Raw genomic sequence first — 25,332 nt, 5'->3', positions numbered from 1 at the left:
CAAAGTACACCATGAATCCAGTGTATCAACGTAACCCCAATATGGGGTTATGAATAACACCGTATTAAAGATCCAACAATAACTCCTGACGACAACTTACGACCGTCATATTGAGAATATGACTTTTTTCAAACACCTGAAATTCTCTCCTTTCAACTTCCCCCTATGGCAGTGGTGGCCAACTAACGCACTTGCAACACTCTACTACGGCTTAGTGACCAACTTCATTCATTATAGCCTTCTGCTATGTCTCTTGTGGTTCTGTGTCGTGTATTGCACAAGAATGGTGTAGGTTCGAATCCAATACCATAGATCTATTTTTCTAAAAAATCTAAACAAGACAATTTCAAATCGAACACGAGCCAAACACGAACAAGAATATGTAAATCAAGACGAACCTAAAGACTATTTATGAGCATTTCGAACATGAGCCAATTTCAAACGAACTGAACACGAGCCAAGTTTGAGCTGGCTCAAACTCGACTTGTTTACAGTCCTTATTACCTATGTGACCAACTACAATCAACATGGCTCATAGTCCACGCATCTTCCAATATCGGCCCTTGTGGCCTACGGATATTATTGCAGCTCATCACCACGACCTATAAGACCACCAACGGCTCGTGAGGCTCACAACTCACGCAACTCTCAACTTCAGCCTTTATGACCTACAAACATTATTACAACTCGCCACTAAGATCTATTGATACTGGAGTTAACCCAAAAACCACAACAAAATGATAATTTTATTGTTGAAATTCAAAGGGGTCACAAAAAAGAAAATTAAAAAAAAGGGAAACAATGACACTAATACAAAAGACTCTCTAGGTCGGGAATCAATAATGGTTGGTGGATTGTGTGTCAAGATAGTGAAAACCGAGAACTGTAGGTGGTATGGAGGGTTTGTGGTAGTGATGAGAAGGTCGGTTGGGGACAGGACAATAGACAGAAGGTTGCTACAGCACACAGTGGCAATCCAGGAAAGTGGTGTGAGTGCTAGACAAGAAGCAGGGCGTAGCGGCAAGATGTCGCAGCAGTGCAACAGTAAACAAAGGGTGTTGGGCAGCAAGTTGAAGGCGGTGGAAGGTGCGGTAAGTAGCCGGAATTGGATTGGGATGATTAGACAACAAGCAACGAATTGCGTGATAGTGCAGAAGCAAGCAATGACGGCTGAAAGGTAGAAAATAGCAAGAGTGTAATAACAAGACAACTTTTATGGGCGGATGAATCTGGGATGGAGCGGCTGGGAGCGATATGGGAGGATGCGGAAGGGGGTAGGGAAAGATAAGCATCACCTAAGGAGAGGGATACAACCGAAACACCACTCAAACCCTTGGATACAGCCCTCGAAGGAATAAAAACAAATGTTGACGGCTATAAACAAAACAATTAAAAAAAATGAATCCAAATTCTAATACACACATATATAGGAAATGATTAAAGTGAAACAAAGGATGATAGAAAAGAAATCATAAAAGGAAAACAAGGCTTACGCCCGTCTCCCACCTCCTGCGCTCGTAGGAGCCACAGTAATGTACCGTATTGTAGCATAAGTCGTATAAGCAAGGAGGGGAAGTGGAGTGAGCTTTGAAATTATTTGTCAAAGCTTCTGTCTCTTCATGGTAGTCAGGTTGGTCATGTTGGTGGCGAGCTATAATAACTTTTCAGAAAGTCACTCTTGTTGCATTGTCATTCCAAAGCACATCCTTATAAAATAGATATCCATCTACTTTTGACACAACCTAAGATGTAATTTCCTAAAGTAACTCTCGGGTCATTAGTTTCGTAATTTGACTCTTCCCTTTCTTGTAATTGACGAGATGTATCTAGTAAACAAGTATGTAAGAAGGATTCAACTTTGGGACGAAAACTATGGCAGGTTGTGCCACTCTCACTAGAAGCCACTCAGGAGAGATGTCGTCTTCTCTAAGTTGCCTTGTGTCTAGAGTCTACTCCTCAATCTCAAGTTTGAAATCTTCTTAAGTTGTCTTGTGTCTAGAGTCGACTTCTCAATCTCATGGCTCATTTGAATATCCAAAACCATTTCTGTTGATGCTCCTCTGAACGGTTGTCAATAATGTAGTCTAAAGCACCATAATCTCATCCTTTGCAAGAACAACTATTCCATCGAATTCACTACCTTCTAGAACTACTACTCTCAACTCAGCTGAAATGTCTCCTAAGTTCCACTCGAATTGATGGTGTCTTTTCCTCATAGGCTGGCAGCTGTTACTCTTTTATGTCCTCACTTGTCTCTACTATGTCATTGCTCATTTCTTCAACTGCTCTCTGATCTGTGAAAGAGATTAGTCTTTTGGTTGTACAATCTGATTCAATACGCCCAAATCTGTAGCAATTAGAGACATTTCTTGGCTGGGATGGATTTGGGAAAGCGAATCAATTCCCTTTCTCCACTTTGAACTAGTGTCTCCTCAGACAAGGTCAGCTTGGATGTTCCTCTAGGTGTACTCTGACTGTACGATTCTGAGGTTGAACCCTGCCTGTAAAATGTGGTAGTCGCCCTATGATATGGTCTCTCCACATGTAAAACTAAGGTATGAACACCACAATCAGGTTTTTGATGATAATTTCTTTGGTGACATGGCTAGTTTTTTGGTGAGGGAAGGTGAAAGGTGTGGAAAAGTGATGTAGGGTGAGAAAGAAAATTTTAGATGGAGATAAGTTCAAGTTTGGCGGATGTTAGAAACTCTAGTATAAGATTTGTGTTAGGTTAACTTTGATACTAAATGATACCGGAGTTAACCCAAAAACCACAACGGAATGATAATTTTATTGTTGAAATTCAAAAGGGTTACAAACAATACACTTAAAAATAGGAAAACAAGGAAACCAATACAAAACTCTCTAGGGTGAAGAAAAAACGGTGGTTTGCTGCGTGTCAAGGTAGTGGAAACAGAGAATTGTAGGTGGTAGAGAGGGTTCGCGGTAGCAAGGGGAAGGTGGGTTGGTCATAAGATAACGAAAATAAGGTTGTTGAAAGTTGAAACGCGTTGCAACAAGCCGGGAAGTGGTGTGACGGTTGGACAGCAAGTGACAAGGTGCGACAATCAACAATGGGGTAGTGGGAGGGTGCAGTAGCAAGCTAAAATTGGCCTGCGACGACTGGATAACAAGCAGGGGATTGCGGGATGGTGCAACAGCAAGCAACAACAGCTAGAAGGTAGAAAACTGCAAAAAGAAACAACATGATAGCTTTTTCGGATGGCTGCAGACAGTATGGAGCAGTCGGGAGCAATGTGGGAGGATGCGGAAGGGGTAGGGGAAGATAAACTCCACTTCGGGAGAGGGATATAGCCGGAGCACCACCCAGACCCTCAGATACAGCTCTCGAAGAGAGAAAAACGGACATCGGCGACTGCCCTAATCAAAACACATGGAAAAAATACAAATTCAAACTCTAATACATGCATAAATATAAAATGACTAAAATGAAGAATAATAGGAAAGAATTCATAAAAGGAAAAAGAGGCTAACAGCCTGTCTCCCATCGCGCACGGTATTGTACCTTTAGTCTCAAAAAGAGGGGGAGAGGGGTTGGGGCGCGTCCAACTACCATGTCATCTATGTGATCAACTATGGCTTGCGTGGCTTACAGCTCAAGCAGCTCCCAAATTCGGCCTCTCTGTAGTTTGTAAATATTATTGCAGCTCCCAACTCCAACCTCTATAGCCTATAAATATTATTATAGCTCACTATCACGACATATGTGACCAACTACGGCCTACACAACTGAAAATTCACATAGCTTCTAACTCCGACCCTTGTGGCCGATAAAAGTTACTGCAGCTCATTCTTATGATCTATATGACCAACTACGTGCAACGTGGCTCATAGCTCGCATGCCTCTGTGGCCTACAAACAATATTACAGCTCTTAACTCTAATCTCTATGGCCTACATAAACTATTGTAGCTCACCATTACGGTTTGTGTGACCAATTATGACCTATATGACTTACAGCTAACGTAACTTCCAACTCTGGTCCCTGTGACCTACAAAAGTTATTGTAGTTCACCCTTATGACCTATATGACCAACTACACGTGACTCACAATTCATGTGCCTTTGTGGCCTATGTACATACACTATTGCAGCTTCCAACTCCGGCCTCTATAGCCTAAGGACTTCATTGTAGTTCATCACCACAACTTATGTGATTAACTACGACCTAAGTGACTCATAACTCATACAACTTCCAACTCCAACAACTATGGCCTATGGACATTAGTGCAGCTCTCTACTAAGGCCTACATGGCTGACTGTTGTCATTACAAACCTCAGCTATGGCCTTAGTGACCAACTAACGCTATGGCAGCTCACTATTGAGGTATATGTGACGTGACTCACAACTCGGGTAACTTCAACTACAATCTACCTGACTCATTGCTACTGCAGCTTTTAATTATAGCCTTGGTGGCCAACTAATGTTAATACAACTCTCCACTACAACCTATATGGCCAACCGACATTCCTGAAGCTACAATGACCTATATAGCCAACAACTACTACGACTTTCAATTACGAACCCTACGACAAGCTAAGGCTATTACAACCATCAAGAACTACATTTGTTGTAGCTCATATACAACTATCAAAACCGGGCCACTATTTTACTTCTGCAATTCAATCTTTCCTACTTTGAGAAGAGTTAGCCTATGTACTCACAATTATCTAGTGGACTACTTCGCCTGGGCCAGGTCTCGTGATATTTTCCCTCTAAGATTTTTCACGTAAAAAATCATTGTGTCTCCTCATATTACTTCTCTATTACTTGTGCGCGCGCCAACTTTTCATACAACGCTAAAAACTAATTTAAGACTCTACCACCGTGAATATTTCAGCACGCAACAAAAAGGTTATTGTTGTTGTTGTTGTTGCAACAAAAAAGTTTATTCCTTACAAATTTAAAATTAACATAAAATAATTTATGAATTATCACTCATAAATAAATAATATTGTAGATAAACCAATATTTTTTACGAGAAATCAGCCCAACTCACATTACTAAAACCCCTTCACCCTTAAACTAAAAAGATACCAATAAATCAGCAAATAAAAACCCATATGGACAAGCAAACAAACAGTTGGCTAAGGCGTATTGGCCAAAACAAAATTGATAAACTTTCAGGGACTTCATCCTATAAGAGCCCGTATACAAGTGAGACCCATTGCCCTTTCAGATTTGACACAAAAAGTGGACTTCCTGATCATAAAAAGCAGTATGATGTGCAAAAAGAACTATACAAAAAAAATGCATGTTAGAGAGCCTAGCTTACCTAAAGAAGCAAGGCGGCAAAACCATCCATGTCAAGCTAAACAGATCGTCGTGATCAAATTTCTTCTGCCATATGGCTCCCACAGCTACCGTGCTGAATTAGCAGCTTTAGTCCAGGCATCATTCTGGCTTGGTGCTGCTTCACTGAAGCTGTTGTGATTAGGGCTTTGGCTTCGGCTTCGACTACGATATCCACCATCGTCGTCAGTCGGGCCTGGACTGAAACTAAGGTAGCAGCCACCGCTGTCACCACCACCATTTCCCCCATAGTTTCTATGATGCTCATTTCTGTGATCACCATTACTATCTTGATCCTGACGTCCAAGAGAGTATCTGTAAATGTCATCAAATATGTGCAGATAACAGCATTTTCAGCAAAGGAACTGGAAAGCTAATTTATATCAATTTGCATGAGAAGCAACAATGTAGCTCAGAAAGATTACTAGCGTTTAAATGAGCAAATATAAACAATGATAAGAACTACTTAAATAACAAGAACCACAAAAGTGATAACCATAGAATGATGCAACGTTATGCAAATATTGTTATCGAATTGAAGCAAAGAAGAAATTTTTGAGTGGTTAAAGTAAATATTTATTTAGAAACCTGTCCTGTGAAGAGCCCTGATCATTATAGCCATAACTGGAATCAGACGCCCACCGTCGGAATTTTGTTCCGTAACTACTGCGGGATGCCATGTCCCGTAGCTCTGAAGGAACTTGTTGATCTGCCCCTTCCAACACTTTAACGAGATCTGAGGCATGCTTCGAATCCTGGTCACAAAAAAATGTGTAAGCCACTCCAGTTGCACCAGCTCTACCAGTTCTTCCAATTCTGTGGACATAGTCTTCAACACCAGTAGGGAAATCATAATTAATCACAAACCTGGGAAAAAGAATTCAACCCCAGTGGGGAAATCATAATCAGTCACAAATCTGGGAAAAAGAAAAGGTAATAGTGATATCACATCACCTCCATCTTATTGCCTGCAAAATTCTTAAGGAATATATAATAAAAATGCAAATCTAAGTTTCAAGTTTTAGATAGTTACAAATTCCTCAATTTAACTGAGCGCATTTGCAAAGCTATAAATGAATGAAGAATATTACAATAAACAGATAAGCAGGCCACATATGACATGCATTGGTTTTGCAAAGATGAAAAGAACATAGCTTGAATAGTTACCACTAGCAACCTGGATTACAAAATTTAAATAGCTTGTTTGAGAACAATTTTGTTTTTTTTCTTGTCTTTATTTTTATTTTTTATTTTGTTTTTAAAAAAGATATTTGTTTAAAGTGTTTTTTATATGTATTATTTTTTATTTCTAAAAACAAATTAACATATATTTGAGAACACTTGAAATAGCTTTCACATATTTTTGAGTGCTTTAAAAAATTGCCATATTTTAATCAATATGTCAATCATATTTTATTTCAAATCAAAACATAAAGAAAACATTAAAAAAAAGAAATAAATATAAAACAAAAGTGATCTCAAACAGTATCAAAGAATTCAGATTTGCATCAACCTGATATCTTTAATATCCAATCCACGTGCTGCCACATCAGTTGCCACAAGTATGGGTGACTTCCCACTTCGAAAGTCACTAAGCACCCGATCACGCTCCATCTGAGACTTGTCACCATGAATTGCAGAAGCACCAAATGGACCTTCAAGATACTCAGCAAGCTGATCACACATTCTCTTCGTAGAACAGAACACGATGTATTTCGATGGGCCGTTCGAAAGCAAAATCTGTTCCAGTCTGCGTCGCTTCTGCATGTTTGAAATGACCTCTACATGCTGTAATTGATCAAAACGAAAATCATTCAGCGAAACGATATAATAAATTTTCAGCTCATGTAATAATGACACCAAAAAATAAGTTTTAAGCTCATGTAATAAAAAATGGGCAAATTAGTAGAGCTTCCAGAGCCACTGTATATACCTGGGTAATAGCTTTATTCGCAGCAAGTTCGTCTACGCTGCCAATATTAATCTGAACTGGTTTAACAAGTAAATCCGATGCAATCTTTCTGACCTCCTTTGGCCAAGTAGCAGTGTACATAAGAGTCTGGCGCCTGGGTGGTATTTCTTTCACAATCTTCCGTATCTGTGGTTCAAAACCCATGTCGAGCATGCGGTCAGCCTCATCAAGAACGAGGTATGAGACTTGATCAAGGTTCAACCTTTTCATCTCTAAAATGTCATTCAGCCTTCCAGGAGTTGCAACCACGACATGGACTCCACGGTCAATATCTCTCAACTGGGGACCTTTAGGAGCTCCACCATACAAACACTTAGACATGTAACATCAAAAACTTGATCAATTGAGATATAGAGAATCAATAACTTCATGATAATTAGGAATAGTATCATATAGCACAAAACAATGGGATATAAGGGCACAACTGTAAATTCCTATAGTACGGCAATATAAATATCTTTTACCAGGGGAAGTTGATAATTTGATAGACTGGGTCACCGTATAGAAACTTACAGCACATAAAATTCGTGAAGATTTTCCAAACTTAGTAGCTTCATCATGTATTTGAGTCGCCAATTCTCTGGTTGGTGACAAAACCAGAACAGTCGGGCCCATTCTAGCATCTTTATTCAGGCGCTTAAGATGGATGAAACCCGGAATAAGATAACCCAATGTTTTGCCTGATCCTGTTTTAGCAACAGCGACAATATCACGGTCCTGCAAAGCGATTGGCCATGATTGTGCTTGGATCGGAGTAGGTGCAGAAAAACCAGCATGACCTATCTGCAAAACAAAAAACGTACCAAATGTCATGAGGAAGCAGTTCATTTTAACACGGAACATTCAGACAAGACTATAGTTCAAAGCTGCAAAAGAAACATGTTAAGCATGAAACAGACTAAACTAAACCAAAGAAAAACCCAGGTCCTACAAAGTAGCACAAAAGAATCATCATGGATCACAAATAATTTCTCTTTGGAATTTTGAAAATCCATTTGGACTGTTTCATTTGCAGCGGCGGTTAGTCCTTTCAAACAATTCCCATTAGAAAACACGTCAAATAGCATTGACATAAATCAGTAATAATTATCAATAAAACAATGGGGAAAACCACAAGATTGATTAGGTATTGCAGAAAAAAAGATATATTCCTTAAGAAAAACCAAAGTGCTGATGATATACAGATATAAGTGCCTTTGAATATAGAGATTACATGCTAAAATAAATTCATATTAGAATATTAGAATAATAACGGCTATCCATAGCCGTCATTAATATGCAGATATTTATATTATTTATTTTATTTGTTTTTTTATTCATCTTTATTCTGTTTTTATTTATTTTCTTATGAGTGTCCCTTGTAATAGAGGTTTATATACCCCTATTTCTATCAATAAGATATGCAGCTCTACTTCAATATTTCAACATAGTATTAGAACTGGGTTCAAACCCTAGATCCTAGCCACCCTCAGCCTTCACTGTAGGATCTCCCGTAGGGACTCCTAGATGTCGGCCCTTCCCTGCTATCTCCTGCAGCCACCAGCCCTCTCGAGTTGTCTCCTACAATTACCAGCCTCCTTGACAACCGTTGGCCTCTCCTGTAGTCGCCAAACTCCTTGCAATGTAGATTCTCCCACTGGCCTTCCCTGCAGGTCCTCCCGGTTGTTTTCTCTGGCGCTTGTTTTCTCCTGTAGTTTTCTGGATTACCTGCATTTTTATTCGTCAGTCGGTGACCTACAGTTGAAATTCGGTTATGTCTCGAAATCCCAACCACATCTCCTTTGGCTCAATTGGAATCATGGCAAACTCCTCTAGCACTAAGCCATCCTCAGAAAGCATTCTTGATTTCACCGAAGATTCGACTCCAACCTCCGTTCAAACCACTGTTCCAGTGCAGACCCGAGGACTAGAAATCAACTTGGACTTCTTGATCACAACTCACAAACTAAACAACGATAATTTTCTCCAATGGTCCCAAGTGGTGTCCTTATTCATCAAGGGGCGCGAGAAATTCAATTACCTCATAGGTATGATCTGAGAACCTCCATAAACTGACTCGACAAATGGAAATTGAGAAAAGGAGAACATGATTGGATGCTCCCAAACTTTCTCTAATCTATGGATCATTGATTTTGGCTTCACTGACCACATGATTGGATGCTTTAAAACTTTCTCGACATAGTATCCATGTTCTGAAAAAAAACAGTCATAATTGAAGATGACTCTGATAGTTTCATTACTGGTAAAGGTGTGTTGTTCTAACGACTAGTCTAACTCTGGAATCTGTGTTACATGTCCCACTATTGAAATGTAACATTTTATCTGTAAGTTGACATGACATTGATTGTGTTACTCATTTCTCTCCCGATGTTTGTATCTTTCAGGATCGTCGTTCGAGGATGATAAAAATGCTAAGCGAGTAGCCAGACTCTACTATTTCAAAAAAAAAAGCATGAAGAATGAGAACATAGCACTTGGTAGTTGTAATTTATCCCGAGTCATTAAATGTCTCATTATGTTGTTGCATTGTCGCTTAGGTCATCCTAATTTTTAGTATTTAAAACATTTGTGTCCATTGATGTTTTCTAATAAAAGTCATTCTAGTTTTAATTGTGAGACGTGTCAGTTAACCAAACATCATCGGGTTCATCACCAATCCCACACTTACACACCTTCCACTCCTTTTTCACTCATTCACAATGATGTATGGGGACCCTTTGACACTGCCAACTACTTTGATTGATGACCATACTCAGATGATATGGGTCTATATTTTAAAAGACAAATCATAAGTTTTCGTCACCTTCAAAAACATCGACCCCTTTATTTTGACCTAATTCAAACCTCCAATTCAGTTCCTTCAGAACGACAATGGTCATGAGTTTTTTAACTCTATTTTGGGTGAATTCTTAGTAAAGACATCTTCCATCATCGCTCGCGTACGGACACTCAACAAAATGGGATAACCGAGGAAAAACTGATATCTCCTTAAGATTGCTCGCTTTATAATGTTTACATCACATGTCCTGAAATGTTTTTAGAATGATGTCATACTGACTATCACATATCTCATAAATAGTCCCCTCTAAAATTCACAACTTCTGAACCCCCATAGCTGTCTTGATGTTATGCTTTCTCGCCAACCGGCTTCACTTCAGATCCCAAAATATTTGGGCGCACAACCATTATTCGGAACACTACCCCCACTCAAAGTAAACTCGATCCCAAATCCATAAAATGTCTTATTAGGGCAGTCTACCACTCAAAAAGGGTATTGGTTCCTATCACAAACAAAATCTATGTGAGTGTTAATGTCTCATTTTTTGAAAAAAATCCCAATTTTCCCAACTCAACCTCAAGTGAGGGGACCAATCTCTTCTTTCAACATTCATTCAATGGCCAAATTGCTATTATTATCTTCAATGTCGACGATATTATGCTCAAAAGAAATGATCTACTGGCATTGGAGTCTTTGAAAGGCATTCTAGCGGCATCTTTTGAAATGAAAGACTTGGGATCCCTCTAATACTTCTTAGGCATGAAAGTTGTTCGGCCATCGTGAAGTATTTGTCTGTCTCAGCGCAAATATATGATTGACCTGTTAACAGAGAACAATTTGCTTCTGTGCAAACAAGTGGCTATCCCAATAAAAAGCTGTCTAATGTTTCCAATGTTAATCCTGTTAACGACTCACTACCAGCGCCTTGTGAGGAAATTCATCTGCACCGCTCATACATGCCCCAACATAAGCCACACAATTGGTATAGTAAGTCAATCCATGCATGACCCCTATGAGCACCATCTCCACGTTGTCCAACGGACTCTCCACTATTTAAAAAGCGCACCGGGCTCATGTTTGATTTTCACATGCCACACCTCTTGTTCTATTGTCGTTTATATAAATGTTGATTGGTTGGATCAGTCCATGGTCGACTATCTACCTCCGGGACCTGCACATTTGTGTGGGGAAATCTTGTCACGTGGAAAAGTAAAAAACAGTCGGTGGTTGCCCGAAGCAATGCTAAAACTAAATTCTGATTCATGTCTTTGGCGATCCGTGAAGTTCTAGTTACGCATCATGCTCTGCAAACTACGTATACCAACCTTTGGCCCTCAACAATTGTTCTGTGATAATAAGGTCACCATTAGCATCGCCCACAACTCAGCCTAGCATGATCATACCGAACATGTGGAGATTGACAGTCATTTCCTCAAGGAAAAACTTGAGTTCATGAAAATGTGTTCTTTATGTGCCCTCTAGTGATGAACTAGTGAATATCCTCACAAAGAACATTCCTCAACCGTTGTTTGATGACTTCAAATCCAAGTTGAGCATGATTGACATCTATGTTTCAACTTAAGAGGAGTATTAAAATATTAAAATAATAACATCTATTCCTAGTTGTTATTAATGTGCATATTGTTGTATTTTTTGCTTTCCCATTTCCCTTCATTCTGTTTTTATTTATTTCTTATGTCCCTTGTAATAGGGTTTATATGCCCCTCTTTCTATCAATAAAATATGTTGCTCTACTCCAATATTTCAACAATTCATATATTCTTCCTTTCATATGTATGTTATAATAAAAGATTTTGTTATTTTTACATGTATTGGTTTGCGTGTACCTAGTTATGGCAAGGTGGCGTAAGTGAACACAATACACGAAGAGTGTGGTTTGAGCCACACAGAGGAGGTCAACCCCCTCTACCCACCCAAGGGGTAGAAAATAATTCCATCTAAATACCACAATGGCTAGGGACCAAATCCATGACTTCTAGGATAAAAGCAAAGCATACGTACATCAAGCCAGAGTTATGCCCTCCAAATGCAAGATAAAAACCAACCATTTGCTTTAATATCATTAAGGCCAATAGCATGCATGATTTCAAGACTATGTAAAACCATTTGATTAAAGTATGCATAAAAAATTCATAATATACTGCTTTGATTGCATGAGAAAATAATTGTGATATCAAAACATATAATAATTTAAGGTTGGAGCTAAATTTGTGCATAAAGATTTGCATAGCATAAGTAATCTCATGCAGCACTAAAGAGGAATAAATGGAGAATGAGGATTCAAAAGCTGACCACAAATAGTAAGCTAAAAAAAAATGATGATAATCATAAATGTGTGTAATAATAAATGGCACGTTTTCTATACTAGAGCCTAATTCTACTCAAACAAAGGCTTTTAGATTCTAATGCAGAACTCCATAATTCAAGTTTTTCCTGAGCTCTTTCTCTAAACTTTATCCACAAGAAGGATATCATCAGCGAAAAACATACATCAAGGTACATCCTCTTGTAAATGTCCAGTAAGAGCATCCAAAACTAAAGCTAAAGCTCCAAAACTAAAGCAAAAAACAAAGAGCTTAAATTTGATCCCTGATGTACTCCAACCGAAATAGTAAAATATTTGGTCAATCCTCCTGCTCAAACACAAGTAACAAAACTATATACATATCTTTAATGACTTGAATATAAGTCATATCAAAACCTTTATTCTCTAGAACTCTCCAAATGATATCTTTTGCAAACTTATCATACGCTTTTTCTAAATCAATAAAAAACATGTGTAGATCCTCTTTATTCTCTATGTATTTCTCCATCAAACCTCTCAATACATGTATAACTTCAATAGTAGACCCGCCAGGCATAAATCCAAACTGATTATGAAAATTTTTTTAATACTTCTTAAACTATGTTCAGTTACTCTCTCCCATAGTTTTAGAATATGACACATGAACTTAATTCCTCTATAATTTACACACTCTTGTGCATCCTCTTTATTCTAAAAAATGGGGACCAAAATACTCTTTCTCCACTACTCAAGAATCTTTTTAGTTTTTAAAATAATATTAAATAGTTTAGCAAGCCAAAAAGCTCTCAAATCTCCTAAGAATCTACACACTTCAATTGAGATATTATTGGGTCTTCCAGACTTTTCACCCTTAGTTTTTATTAAAGCCACTTGAACTTTTTTTTTACAAATACGACGGTAAAAATGAAACATTTTATTATTATTAAAGATATTAAAATTACTAAGTTCGATCTCTCTTTCAGAAACTTTATTGAAAAGTTTATCAAAATAACTCACCTACTTATGTTGAATATCTTTTTCTAAGAATAACACTTTTTTATTTTCATCATTAATACACTCTACTTGAGTTAAATATTTACTTTTCTTTTTATTTGACTAATTTATTATTTGACTAATTTATATATACATTTTCACCTCCTTTAGTATCTAATCTATTATAAAGATCACTAAAAAAAAATTTTAAGCGTCATAAATTGTTTTCTTAAGACTCCCTATATGTCATTTTTTATTTTTCTCAATTTTATTTACTTTTACATTTAAACCAATTTTTATAACATAACATGTTATATTTTATCTTTTATTGCACATTATTATTTCATCACCAACTATTTTTATTAATATGAACTCTTCCTTTTGATTCTCCAAATACATCTTTGGTCACTTGTTTAATAATATTTGTTCCTTTTATCAGACATAGAATTTGTTTATTCATGAACATCCCAAATATTAAAATTTTGAAATTTACTCATACAAATAATTTTATGCATTTTAAATGCTTCAATTTAATTCTATGAAAATGATTACTAATTTCTTTATTTTACAACTCTTCATCTTAAAATTCAGCATTAATAATCAATGTTGAGCATTTAAATTCACACTTAGAATGATCTTACAATCTTTAGATTCTCGAAGATATCTTTTTCTAAGAAGAAATAATCATTTTTTGTTTCTTAGATTCATTCTTACAAGTAATAACATGCTCATTTCTTTCCTTGAATAAAATTTTAGCAATCACAAAATCTAATATGGCTCTACCTTCTTCATTAATCACTCTAAAATCGTCACCACAATGAATGTTTCTAAAATCTTATACTACTCTACTAACATGTCCACTTAAATTTCCTCCAATAAAATTCTTTTTTCAATAGATAATTTGTATTGATTCTTCTAGATCATTCCAATTTTTTTCTTTAGAACCTACATAAGTAGCATAAACACTTATAATATTAAAAATTTTAGTATCAACAACAATCTTGAAGATTACAATTTTATATCTCTAATTATATTAATTTTTACAACATTATCTTTCAAATTGTCATCTATAATTACACCTATGTCATTTCTCATGCGACTCTACCTGAATACCAAAGTTTAAAATCTAAACTATCACCATTTCTATGCCGACAAGATTAATAAAGAAGAAAAATTAGAAGCCACGGAATCATTGTTACTAGAAAATACCTCTCCCACCAAATCTAACTAATGATGAGCTTCAAAGGCTATATGCTTCATATCAATCAAATGGAAGATGCCATTTGAAACGACCTCAATTTGTGAGGAAAAAAATTCATCGCCTTATTGACTCTTCCACCATAGCCAAAAAATAAACGAAGTTCATATTTTCAGTTAGGGCTGATTTCATGATCATGATAGAGTTATTGAATACTATATTACTTGAAATTAGTGGGGCCACTAGGGGTGTAAATGAGTCAAGCTGGCTCGAACGAACAAGCACGGGAGTTGAACTTATCAAGCCATGAGTATGAGCTTGATCTTAATATAGAGCTAGTAAATTGAACAAGCTCGAGTTCAAGCTTAAAAAAACTCGACTCGTCGACCTGCAAGCCCACTTGATTAAAATAAATATCCATTTTCTAATGTGTTAAGTAAACATTTAAATTTCCCAAAAAAACATCGGAAACTATTATAAAAAAAGTTACAATGAATACAAGTTGTAAAGGTAGGTCACACTAACTGCAAGCAATAAACTATTGCTTCTCTACACTTTTCATAATGCTCAAAACATGTCATGTCACTTTGTTTCCTCCAATGGATGGCTATAAGTCCCATGGAAACCTTATCCAGCAACCTCTAGCCGAGACCGTTTTGCTTCTGGTCTTGAAGGCACTTTCTCTAGAAAGCTCCATCACTTTCAAGACGAGTCAATCTCTTGAGCATGGTAATAAGTGAACGAGTCGAGCTCGAGCTCTTTCTATGGGCTCAACTCAAGCTTATGTTCGAGTTGCTCTTTTGATGTTCAAGTCAAGGTGACTCAAGCTCTACTCGACTCGATTACATGCCTAGTGGCCATACATGTTCCTCACAACTACAAAAAAATATTTAAGAAATTATGAAATAAATATTCTAACTAAAGATGTTACTCTTATCCATGAAATCAAAACTAAGATATCACAAATCAAACATGATAAACTCCGTCATTAAATATTTTAATTCAATGAAAGTTTATTAGTTTGAAATGGATTAGTATTAAGATCTTAAAATGATGTGTTGTGAAGATGCCATGATTCCCAGAAAAATTATAAAAAAATGTGTTTTCAAGGTACTCGAAGGATGCAATAATGAATTCGATGTATGGCCACTAGGCATGCAATCGAGTTGAGTAGAGCTCTAGTCACCTTAACTTGAATATCAAAAGTGCGACTCGAACTACAAAAAATATTTGAGAAGCTATGAAATAAAGATTCTAACTTAAAAAAGTTACTCTTCTCTATGATATCAAAACTAAAGTACCAACAATCAAACATGATAAAGTCCCTGTCATTAAAAATTTTAATTCAATGAAAGTTTATTAGTTTGAAATGGATTAGTATTAAGATCTTAAAATGATGCATTGTGAAGATGTAATGATTCTCAAAAAGATTGTAAAAAATGGATGTTTAAGGTTCTCAAAGGATTCAATAATGAATTCAACTAATTTTAATCAGATTTTGAACAGACAAAACTTTAATCCTATAATGAAATTTTCTTGTGCATACGAGCTAAAGAATATATATATATATATATCCCTAATTCTTCCAAAAACAGATAAAAGAATTTGTCTTAAAAGGTAATATTTGGTGCAATTACTGGAAGAAAAAGAGACATAAAAAATATTAAAAATTCAAAAAGCCCCAAAGCTATGATGAAATCAAAAAAGGCCACTCAAAATGACAAGCTTGTAATGTGGAATCAATATTGCTCAACTCAGAAGAAATCAAAACCACCTCAATTCCCTTAAAAAAGCTTTTTCAGGCCATGCTCTCTTACTCAAAATGTTAAGAATTCTTATTTTGGTTTTTTAATCTCTCAAATAATTCTCATTAAATATGAATCCTATATTTAGGATCAACTATTAAATACTATCAATATTTTTTCAACATAAAAACATTATCTAGATAATAAAAAAAAATTAAAAGAGCAGACGTTCCCTAACAACTATGACAAATTTAAGATGATATTTCTATTTCTCTTACATTTACCTCAATAATGTTCTACATGCACCTTCCTTTGCAATAAATATTCTATCAATTCCTAAAATCACTCAAAAATATGAATACAAGATAATATTTTCACTAATTATCTGCAATTCTATCAATTCCTAAAATCACTCAAAAACATGAATACAAGATAATATTTTCACTAATTATCTGCATTTTAAAATTTCACTATAGGGAGGAAAATTGGCCAAGCTTGAGAAAAAGGATGTTCGTAAAGACAAAAATCACTTGTCATGTTCCTTCATCTCCAATCCCAATTAGGAAAAGCTATTTGGGTACACCATTATAAGCTTAAGATATCTATCTTTTAAAATTCTATAATATAAGTTTTTCTGTTCTTTATGAATGTTAAAATTAAATAATTTTATAACTAGTAGTTTTAGATTGTCTACCCTGTTTATATTAATTTACTATGAAATATGTGAACTTCTAAAAATCCCAATCATTTTTGGATCTATGAGATTTATCACATATAATGATGACTATACTTGAATGGCATGGGTATATCTTATTAAATATAATTTTAATATTAAATTTATTCACCACACTATTATTGTTATGATAAGAACTAATTCAATGCTATTATCAATATTGACGCGGGAGCTTCGGAATCCCACGATCCCAATCACGGGATCGAAACAGGATAGTATCCCGCATCCGTGCTACAGTCTCAAGCGTGACCTTTTTTGTCCTCTTGGCTATTTTAGCCATGTGAAAGTCTTCTTATTAGTATTTAAATACTAATTTAATTAGAATTAGATTTTTTTGCAGGGAAACAATTTATATGTTGTTTTCTGATTTAGCAGATTTTTTGTTTTCTTTATGTTAGTTATTTGGACATGTTTCCTACTGGTTTTTTTTTTATTAATTATTTTTGTATTTCTTTCATGTGATGTATTTGTAGACTGATAGAATCAAAGTGGGGATCTCTCTCGGATGTTTAGAAGCCACCTTCGTTGTCCAATTTCCTGCCTATTGTTGTTCGACAGTAGAAAACAGTTGTTTTCTGCTTTCAATTCACTATCATTCTATTATTCATGTCGGATTTCAACTGACATATGTCCGCTCGCATTTCTTATCTATCCAACAACTTACCTACCCCTCTTCTTGTGTTCTTTCACACCAGCTGGAAGCCCTAGAATGGTATCAAATATGTTTGATAAAGAGAATGCTCGTGATTATTTTAATAAGACTTTCTTTCTTTTCAATGAAAAACCGCCCTAACACTTCCAACAAAATGAGAAGAAAGAAATGAAAAAATCGACACATTCAAGAAGTTAGAAAGACCCTTCTTCTCTGAAATCAAACTCCAAAAAATATTGTAAAGAAACAACTCTAATCGCTACATACCTAATCAATAGAATATAATCAAGAGCAATCAACTTCAAAAGTCCCATGAAATACTTCATGGATTTTTTTTCCTATAAATAAGATCTTCTCAAAAATCCTATCAAAAATATTTGATTGCATTACTTTATGTCCACATCCACAAAAAAAATCGGAATAAAATTAATCCTAGAGCACCCAGATGTGTATTTGTAGAATTTTTATTACCTAACCAACAGAAAACTCTTTACTTAAAAAATGTCACCTTTGATGAAAAGCAATTTTTTTTAATCAAACTCATCTTTAGTAAGAGAATAAATAACTAAAAAAATGAGTTTTTTAAATAAACCACTTTCTTTTATCTTGACATCCCAATCATGCAGCAAACTCCAATCATTGTATCCCTTGAGCTCTATATAGAGACGGATAAGACAAGCCAAATTTTCCAACAACCTCAAATCTCAAAATCATCATCAAGAAATAATAATCAAGCTTAACCACAATCTACAGCAAGCTCAAAACTAGGAATCGTCATTAAGAAAAAAATTGCTGAAGAATTCAAAATTAAAGAGTTGAGCAAACTCAAATATTTCCCGAACATAGAAGTTGCTCAATCATAACAAGAAATAATAATTTCCCAACAATATATTAGGGACCTATTAATGAAAAATAAATACGATTGATTATAAACCATACAAACTCCAACTAATTTGGTTTAGTAATTAGACCCAGATGAAGAAGGAACAGAAGTATGACATGGGAAATAGGGCTGTCAAAACGGCTCATTGTTTGCGAGTTACTCGTGTTCGGCTCTTTAAGAAGCTCGTGTTTGATTCGTTCGTTAAGTTAGTGAGCCGAACACGAACACTTTTTTTTTTGTGCTCGATATATAAATGAGCCGAACACGAACATATATATATGTTCCCATGCTTGTTGTCACCTATCATTCCTGTTTGGATAAAATTTCCTGGATTAAAGAAATACTACTAATTCATTTTATATATATATATATATATATCTTTGATGAGTAGTATATATGTTCCCATGCTTGTTGTCACTTATCATTCCTGTTTGGATAAAATTTCCTGGATTAAAATTACATATGTTCAACTTGAAAATTCTCTACTCTTTAGCAACTGCTTACGGTAAACCTCTCAAGATTGATAGTCCTACATTTGCTGTCACCGGACCCTCTATGGGTTGTGTGTTTGTTAAGAGAGATATCGCTCAACTAGTCCCGGATGAGGTATGGATTGACACCAGTCATAACGGGTATTGACAAAAAGTTAAAATAAAACTACACCCTCCTTATTGCTCTCATTGTAGTATGTTTGGTCATAGTTCTACTATTTGCTATCGCTTGCCTCATCATCTAAGGCCCAATATCGCTAAAGATCAACCACCTACCATCCCTGCCAAGAAGGTGCAACTCGATCCTCTTTCCAACACCGCAGTTCCAAATGAAGAGCACCATACTACAGGTACAGGTCCAAATGTCATTATACCACTCACTGTTATTGAAGAAAACTCATTTACATGTCAAGTCTCATGAGAGGCTCCTTTGATCTGATAAAAGATCAGCTGGTACAACAAGGATTTGTTTCTAATGTTCAACAAACTACACATGTCTGACACACTTTAAACCAATCCACTGATCAGGTGAGTCATTCCTAATATGAGTGATGACAGTTGACAGATCTATTCTAGGAGGAAGAAGAAGAATAGAGACTGATTCGAGCTCGGGAATTTATTGGAGGATACATTAGTTACTACTGACAATGACACTCATCTTACAAACTTATTAGTTGACTCCTTCCGTAGAACTAGAGGCATAGACAAGGCAAAATTAGGTCGCTCTCGTGTATTTTTTTGTTTTCTCTTTTTGGAACAATTTAATGTGGTGGGTATAGTGTGGGTAGGGTGTCATGTTTGGGCCCTCCTACACAATTTATCTGTACCCTACTTTCTATTTAATATATTAGCCATTGAGCTTTCTAATATATATATATATATATTGATGAGCAGTATTAAAAATTATTAAAATTATAATAAATTAAAATTATTAATAAAAAATAAAAATATATTAAATTATATTTAAATGATGTTATAATATAAACAATACAATTTAAATATCGACCCAACCCTTAATATCCTACGACTACGTGATGAGGGTTTTCAAATTGACATTTTGTTCGTGAACAGCTCATATTCGACTCGCTAAGCAAACGAGTCAAACACGAACACATTTTTTTGTGTGAAATATAAACATGTCAAACACGGATATTGTTAATTTTTAACGAGCTGAGCCTGGGCTGCTCGTGTTCGTCTAGTTTACACCTCTAATATAAACGGCTTGCTCACATATTCGCCCAAGGGCTTAGCAACCCCACATTCAAAAATAATGTAAACAAATTTAAAATGATATGTCTCTATCATTCAGTTTTAGAGGGGATGTTGAAAGTCCATTAGATCGAGGAGGGCAATGGAGGTTCTAGATATGAAAAATTAGAGACTAGTGAATAAGTGAAGAAATACCTCTCATAGATTTATGTACAGAAAAAATAAAAAAAAACTGATGGATTTCTTCCTTTGCATCAATCCACAATACTTAAATAAATAAAACAATGGGATAACAAGGGATGATTTTTTTGTTATTATAATTAACTATTTCCTGATTTCTTTCATTCTAATTTTTTATTTAAATATCAATAGGCTCTATTTGGTCGGGAAAATTTGTAATGAATTGTAATTCTTTCACAAGGTTTTAGAAAATTATGTATTTGCTACGAAGAATTATAAATACAATGTAAAGTATAAACACATTTGAAATTTACACCTTAGTTTATTTTGTTTAGAGTTAGGATTTGGCCGATTTGGGTGAATTTGAGATTTACACCGTTCATTAATTTAAAATGTTATTAGTTGGCCATTGGCTGCTGGCCTTCGCTTCTACCGAAAGCCGCCCGCAATCCACCGCCGCCTAAGTCCGCCATACATCGTTGTCCACCAATATCTGTTGTTCGCCGCCACCCGTTGTCCGTTGTCTGCCAACCATTGCATTGTTTCAATCTAAATCAAACCAAACAAAAATATATAATCATATTTCTATTTTACTGTGCCAAATAACTCTAAAGTATTTCAAATATAACATATTACTTCTGCATTACATTCATTTTACACTGCATTACTTTTCCAGCAAACCAAACAAACTATAAAAGAATGAATGAACAATCAATTCATTCCTAGCAGCTTTTCTTCCACATTGGATATAAATTTTAGAAAAATTCATATAAATACCATACAATTCTGACGTATTTACATATCTACCACCAAAATTTTGATATTTATGTTTATAAACTTGTGCACAAAGAAGTATATTTTACTTTTCAAAAGTTGGTAATAGTGATGTTTTGTAATGTTAAAGATTTGAGTCTTAATACAAATAAATAAGAGAATTTAGGTGTTGGATATGTAAATATAAAAGAATTATGTGGTATGTGTGTAAATGCCCCTAAATTTTTAATAGGTATGATATTATTAATTATTAGCCAATGTTACTAAAATTAAAGCGAGCTTAACAGATTTAAATACTGGATTATAAAGAAGAATAAAGACAAATGAGGATATTACTTTTAGAGTTGTAACTGAGTGGTTGAGATGAAAAAAGAAAACTTACAAATAAAAAGCAATAGGACAATATGAGCATTATAAAGAAGAATAAAGACAAATAAGGATATAACTTTTAGAGTTGTAACTGAGTGGTTGAGATGAAAAAAGAAAACTTATAAATAAAAAGCAATAGGACAATATGAGACTCAAAAAGTAAATTTTATAAAATTACAATTAACCATATATTTTATATGATATGAATATTTGACTAAATAAGGGACCAAGATGTAGTCACCCATTTTTACCTTGCACATATATATGGGTTTAGGCTTCCTTTTTTAATGTTGTGTTTTGTTATGCTTCTTAATAAGAAATAAATTCAATAAGATCATCACAGAGATGAATAAACTACTATATAAGAGTGCTCGGAGGATTTATACATGCAATATAATACCTTATATCTAATATTTCTAGTACAAATGCAGCTTGCGCCAGTTCTAGTTTTAAAAAAACTGGGCAGAAAAATAAGGAATGGACAAAATGCATTTCTCCCTATTTACGGGGTTGTATGTACCCTTCCAAAATAAAAAATAACAACTTGAAAAAAAACAAGGGACCAAAATGTATTTCACCCATTTATGCCCACATGCATATAAATTGCATAGCCAAAAGAAGTAACCCCACCATATCATTTTTGGTTGTAAACATTCAATTATTAACTAAGGTTAATTTAAATGTGTACTTCATGCAAAAATGCACCCCATATCAATGAGGTTTCTTTGTAAAAAGCAACCTATGGTTAACAAAAATACTTCTATCAGATTGAGTCGATTATCTCCTCTAAGTAGACCAGAGACAATAACAACAAGAGACGATGGAACCATTGAGATCTTTGACGAAGACGAAGCCCGGCACCTCCTTTTGGGTTTTAAGTTTCACCCCGGCGAGTCGATCCAGGCGGAAGACATTGTCACGTAAGGAGTTTGGCAAGGGCGACACATCTGTTAAAAAATAATGTCGGTGTCCTAAGATGAGCTCAACAAGAACATAAATCTCATGTGGAATAAAAGAGCAAAAACTTGTTTGACTCTGATTTCTAGTGTGAATACAAACCGTGAAAACATGACCCATCGATCATTTAGTCATTTGAAATTTGAAGATACAATTTTGTTACCACAAGGATAACTGGCTTGTAAAATTCAAGAATTCATAACGATATTGCTTTAGATCATTTGATGTCAGCTCTTCATATCATTGTTAAGAAAAATTCAATAACTATTGGATTGTTCACCCACCAATAGAGAATGTGAGTTGGGTTTAAAATGTAGTGAGACAGATTAGTTTTACCCTACTGATGATTGTGTCATGACGGTAATTCAACAATAAAAAAAGAAATTGTTGATTCACATAATTGGTCATTGTACTTAGTTGAAAAGCCAGGGGCGCAAAGCTACCGTGTGCAAAGTTATGACTGAACATTTCTAAATCAAAATTCACGCTAAAAATGTGACGTCTGAGCTTTTCGTTTGCCAACCAAACAAAAGTAGGGGCCTCAACCCCCAAGAACACATGATATGGGTTGCGTCGTGTCGGCCGAGGGCATGAAATGAGCCGCATTGTGTCAGTCACATAGATGACTGGTAAGGATGCCCTGAATTGCAGTTTCGAACGGGTAATAAGCAGAATCCTTCACAGACGACTTAATTTGTGATAGGACATTGTATGTGACAGAGTGACATTTGTTATCACGATCCACTAAGATTCGACCCCAAGTTGCAGCAGTTCCCCCCCTCTCCCACTCACCTCACCACAGCCAGGCTCATGGGGGTTCATCAGCAACCCTCTATGGTGTGGCAAGCGTTGTCGTCGCTTGTGATCACGCTCACAAAAACGTAAGCATTTTGGAAATTATTGAAGTACGGATGGTCGGAGTTTCCCGTTTCCCCTGCCCGTATATTAGAGGAAAATGTCTTTGGGCACAGGCAGCCTAGCATCTTATCTTTGCTTTGTGTCGAAAACATGCGTTGATGTCCTTCGAAACCGTGTGATTAAGCCTTCGATGGCAGTGCAACGTCGCTTTTCCGACACTTCCTCTACCACTAAAAATGAATATCGTGACCTACCGAGCCTTCGAAGCATGCATATGTCGTGCCACCAGTATGCTGGCTGTGAGAATTATGCGGACGCCGACAACATGTGTGTGGGATACTTCTGCCTGTGCTTCTTGTCGAAAAATCACACGCGTGTGGATGAGGACACGATCACCAAAATGTGCCAAAAATTTCAGGAACCGAACAAATGACAACGAGATATTTTGTCGAAAAGATCTGGTGATAGCCCGCCCGCCCGAGAGAAGGTCCATGGCCACTAGAATGCATCGAAAAAATTGTGCCCACTGTCGCGCCCGAAAAAATGACTACTGAATGTGCAGGAAAAATCTACACTGGTGTCACTACCCGAGATGAAATTTGATTCACATAATTGGTCATTGTACTTAGTTGAAAAAAAAAGAAATTGTTGATTCACATAATTGGTCATTGTACTTAGTTGAAAAGCCAGGGGCGCAAAGCTACCGTGTGCAAAGTTATGACTGAACATTTCTAAATCAAAATTCACGCTAAAAATGTGACGTCTGAGCTTTTCGTTTGCCAACCAAACAAAAGTAGGGGCCTCAACCCCCAAGAACACATGATATGGGTTGCGTCGTGTCGGCCGAGGGCATGAAATGAGCCGCATTGTGTCAGTCACATAGATGACTGGTAAGGATGACCTGAATTGCAGTTTCGAACGGGTAATAAGCAGAATCCTTCACAGACGACTTAATTTGTGATAGGACATTGTATGTGACAGAGTGACATTTGTTATCACGATCCACTAAGATTCGACCCCAAGTTGCAGCAGTTCCCCCCCTCTCCCACTCACCTCACCACAGCCAGGCTCATGGGGGTTCATCAGCAACCCTCTATGGTGTGGCAAGCGTTGTCGTCGCTTGTGATCACGCTCACAAAAACGTAAGCATTTTGGAAATTATTGAAGTACGGATGGTCGGAGTTTCCCGTTTCCTCTGCCCGTATATTAGAGGAAAATGTCTTTGGGCACAGGCAGCCTAGCATCTTATCTTTGCTTTGTGTCGAAAACATGCGTTGATGTCCTTCGAAACCGTGTGATTAAGCCTTCGATGGCAGTGCAACGTCGCTTTTCCGACACTTCCTCTACCACTAAAAATGAATATCGTGACCTACCGAGCCTTCGAAGCATGCATATGTCGTGCCACCAGTATGCTGGCTGTGAGAATTATGCGGACGCCGACAACATGTGTGTGGGATACTTCTGCCTGTGCTTCTTGTCGAAAAATCACACGCGTGTGGATGAGGACACGATCACCAAAATGTGCCAAAAATTTCAGGAACCGAACAAATGACAACGAGATATTTTGTCGAAAAGATCTGGTGATAGCCCGCCCGCCCGAGAGAAGGTCCATGGCCACTAGAATGCATCGAAAAAATTGTGCCCACTGTCGCGCCCGAAAAAATGACTACTGAATGTGCAGGAAAAATCTACACTGGTGTCACTACCCGAGAAAATAATCGCGAGGCCTGCGAAAACCGCGGATGGACAGCGTGGGGAGGGGGGGGGGAACGGGGCAACAGGGACAAGTGCATGATAGATGCACGATGACCGTGCAATGACAACGGATGTCTCCAAGTCGACAATGGTAGTGGCAACCCCCGCGGTGTTGACAATGTTGGGGATGGCGGGGTTGGGGGGGGTGGCGGGGAACGGCGCCAGGG

The 25,332-nt window shown here is 36.4% G+C and overlaps 1 protein-coding gene across 1 annotated transcript in view; it reads right to left on the bottom strand.

Annotated features, from left to right (window-relative positions):
* Positions 1 to 5,019: 5,019 nt before the first annotated feature.
* LOC110028444 (DEAD-box ATP-dependent RNA helicase 14-like) overlaps positions 5,020 to 25,332 on the bottom strand; it is a 26,018-nt gene continuing 5,705 nt past the window's right edge. Inside the window, exons 4-8 of the mRNA XM_020730293.1 lie at positions 7,798 to 8,067; positions 7,246 to 7,596; positions 6,826 to 7,100; positions 5,901 to 6,179; positions 5,020 to 5,627 (exon numbers count right to left, since the gene is read on the bottom strand). Coding sequence (XP_020585952.1) covers positions 5,381 to 5,627; positions 5,901 to 6,179; positions 6,826 to 7,100; positions 7,246 to 7,596; positions 7,798 to 8,067 — 1,422 coding nt within the window. The 3' untranslated portion in view covers positions 5,020 to 5,380. The remainder of the gene's footprint in view (positions 5,628 to 5,900; positions 6,180 to 6,825; positions 7,101 to 7,245; positions 7,597 to 7,797; positions 8,068 to 25,332) is intronic.

Source organism: Phalaenopsis equestris, unplaced genomic scaffold (assembly GCF_001263595.1).
Source record: "Phalaenopsis equestris unplaced genomic scaffold, ASM126359v1 Scaffold000511, whole genome shotgun sequence".
NCBI lineage: Eukaryota > Viridiplantae > Streptophyta > Magnoliopsida > Asparagales > Orchidaceae > Phalaenopsis > Phalaenopsis equestris.
Note: the sequence above shows the minus strand (reverse complement) of the source record. Positions and strands in the feature narration are given on the sequence as shown.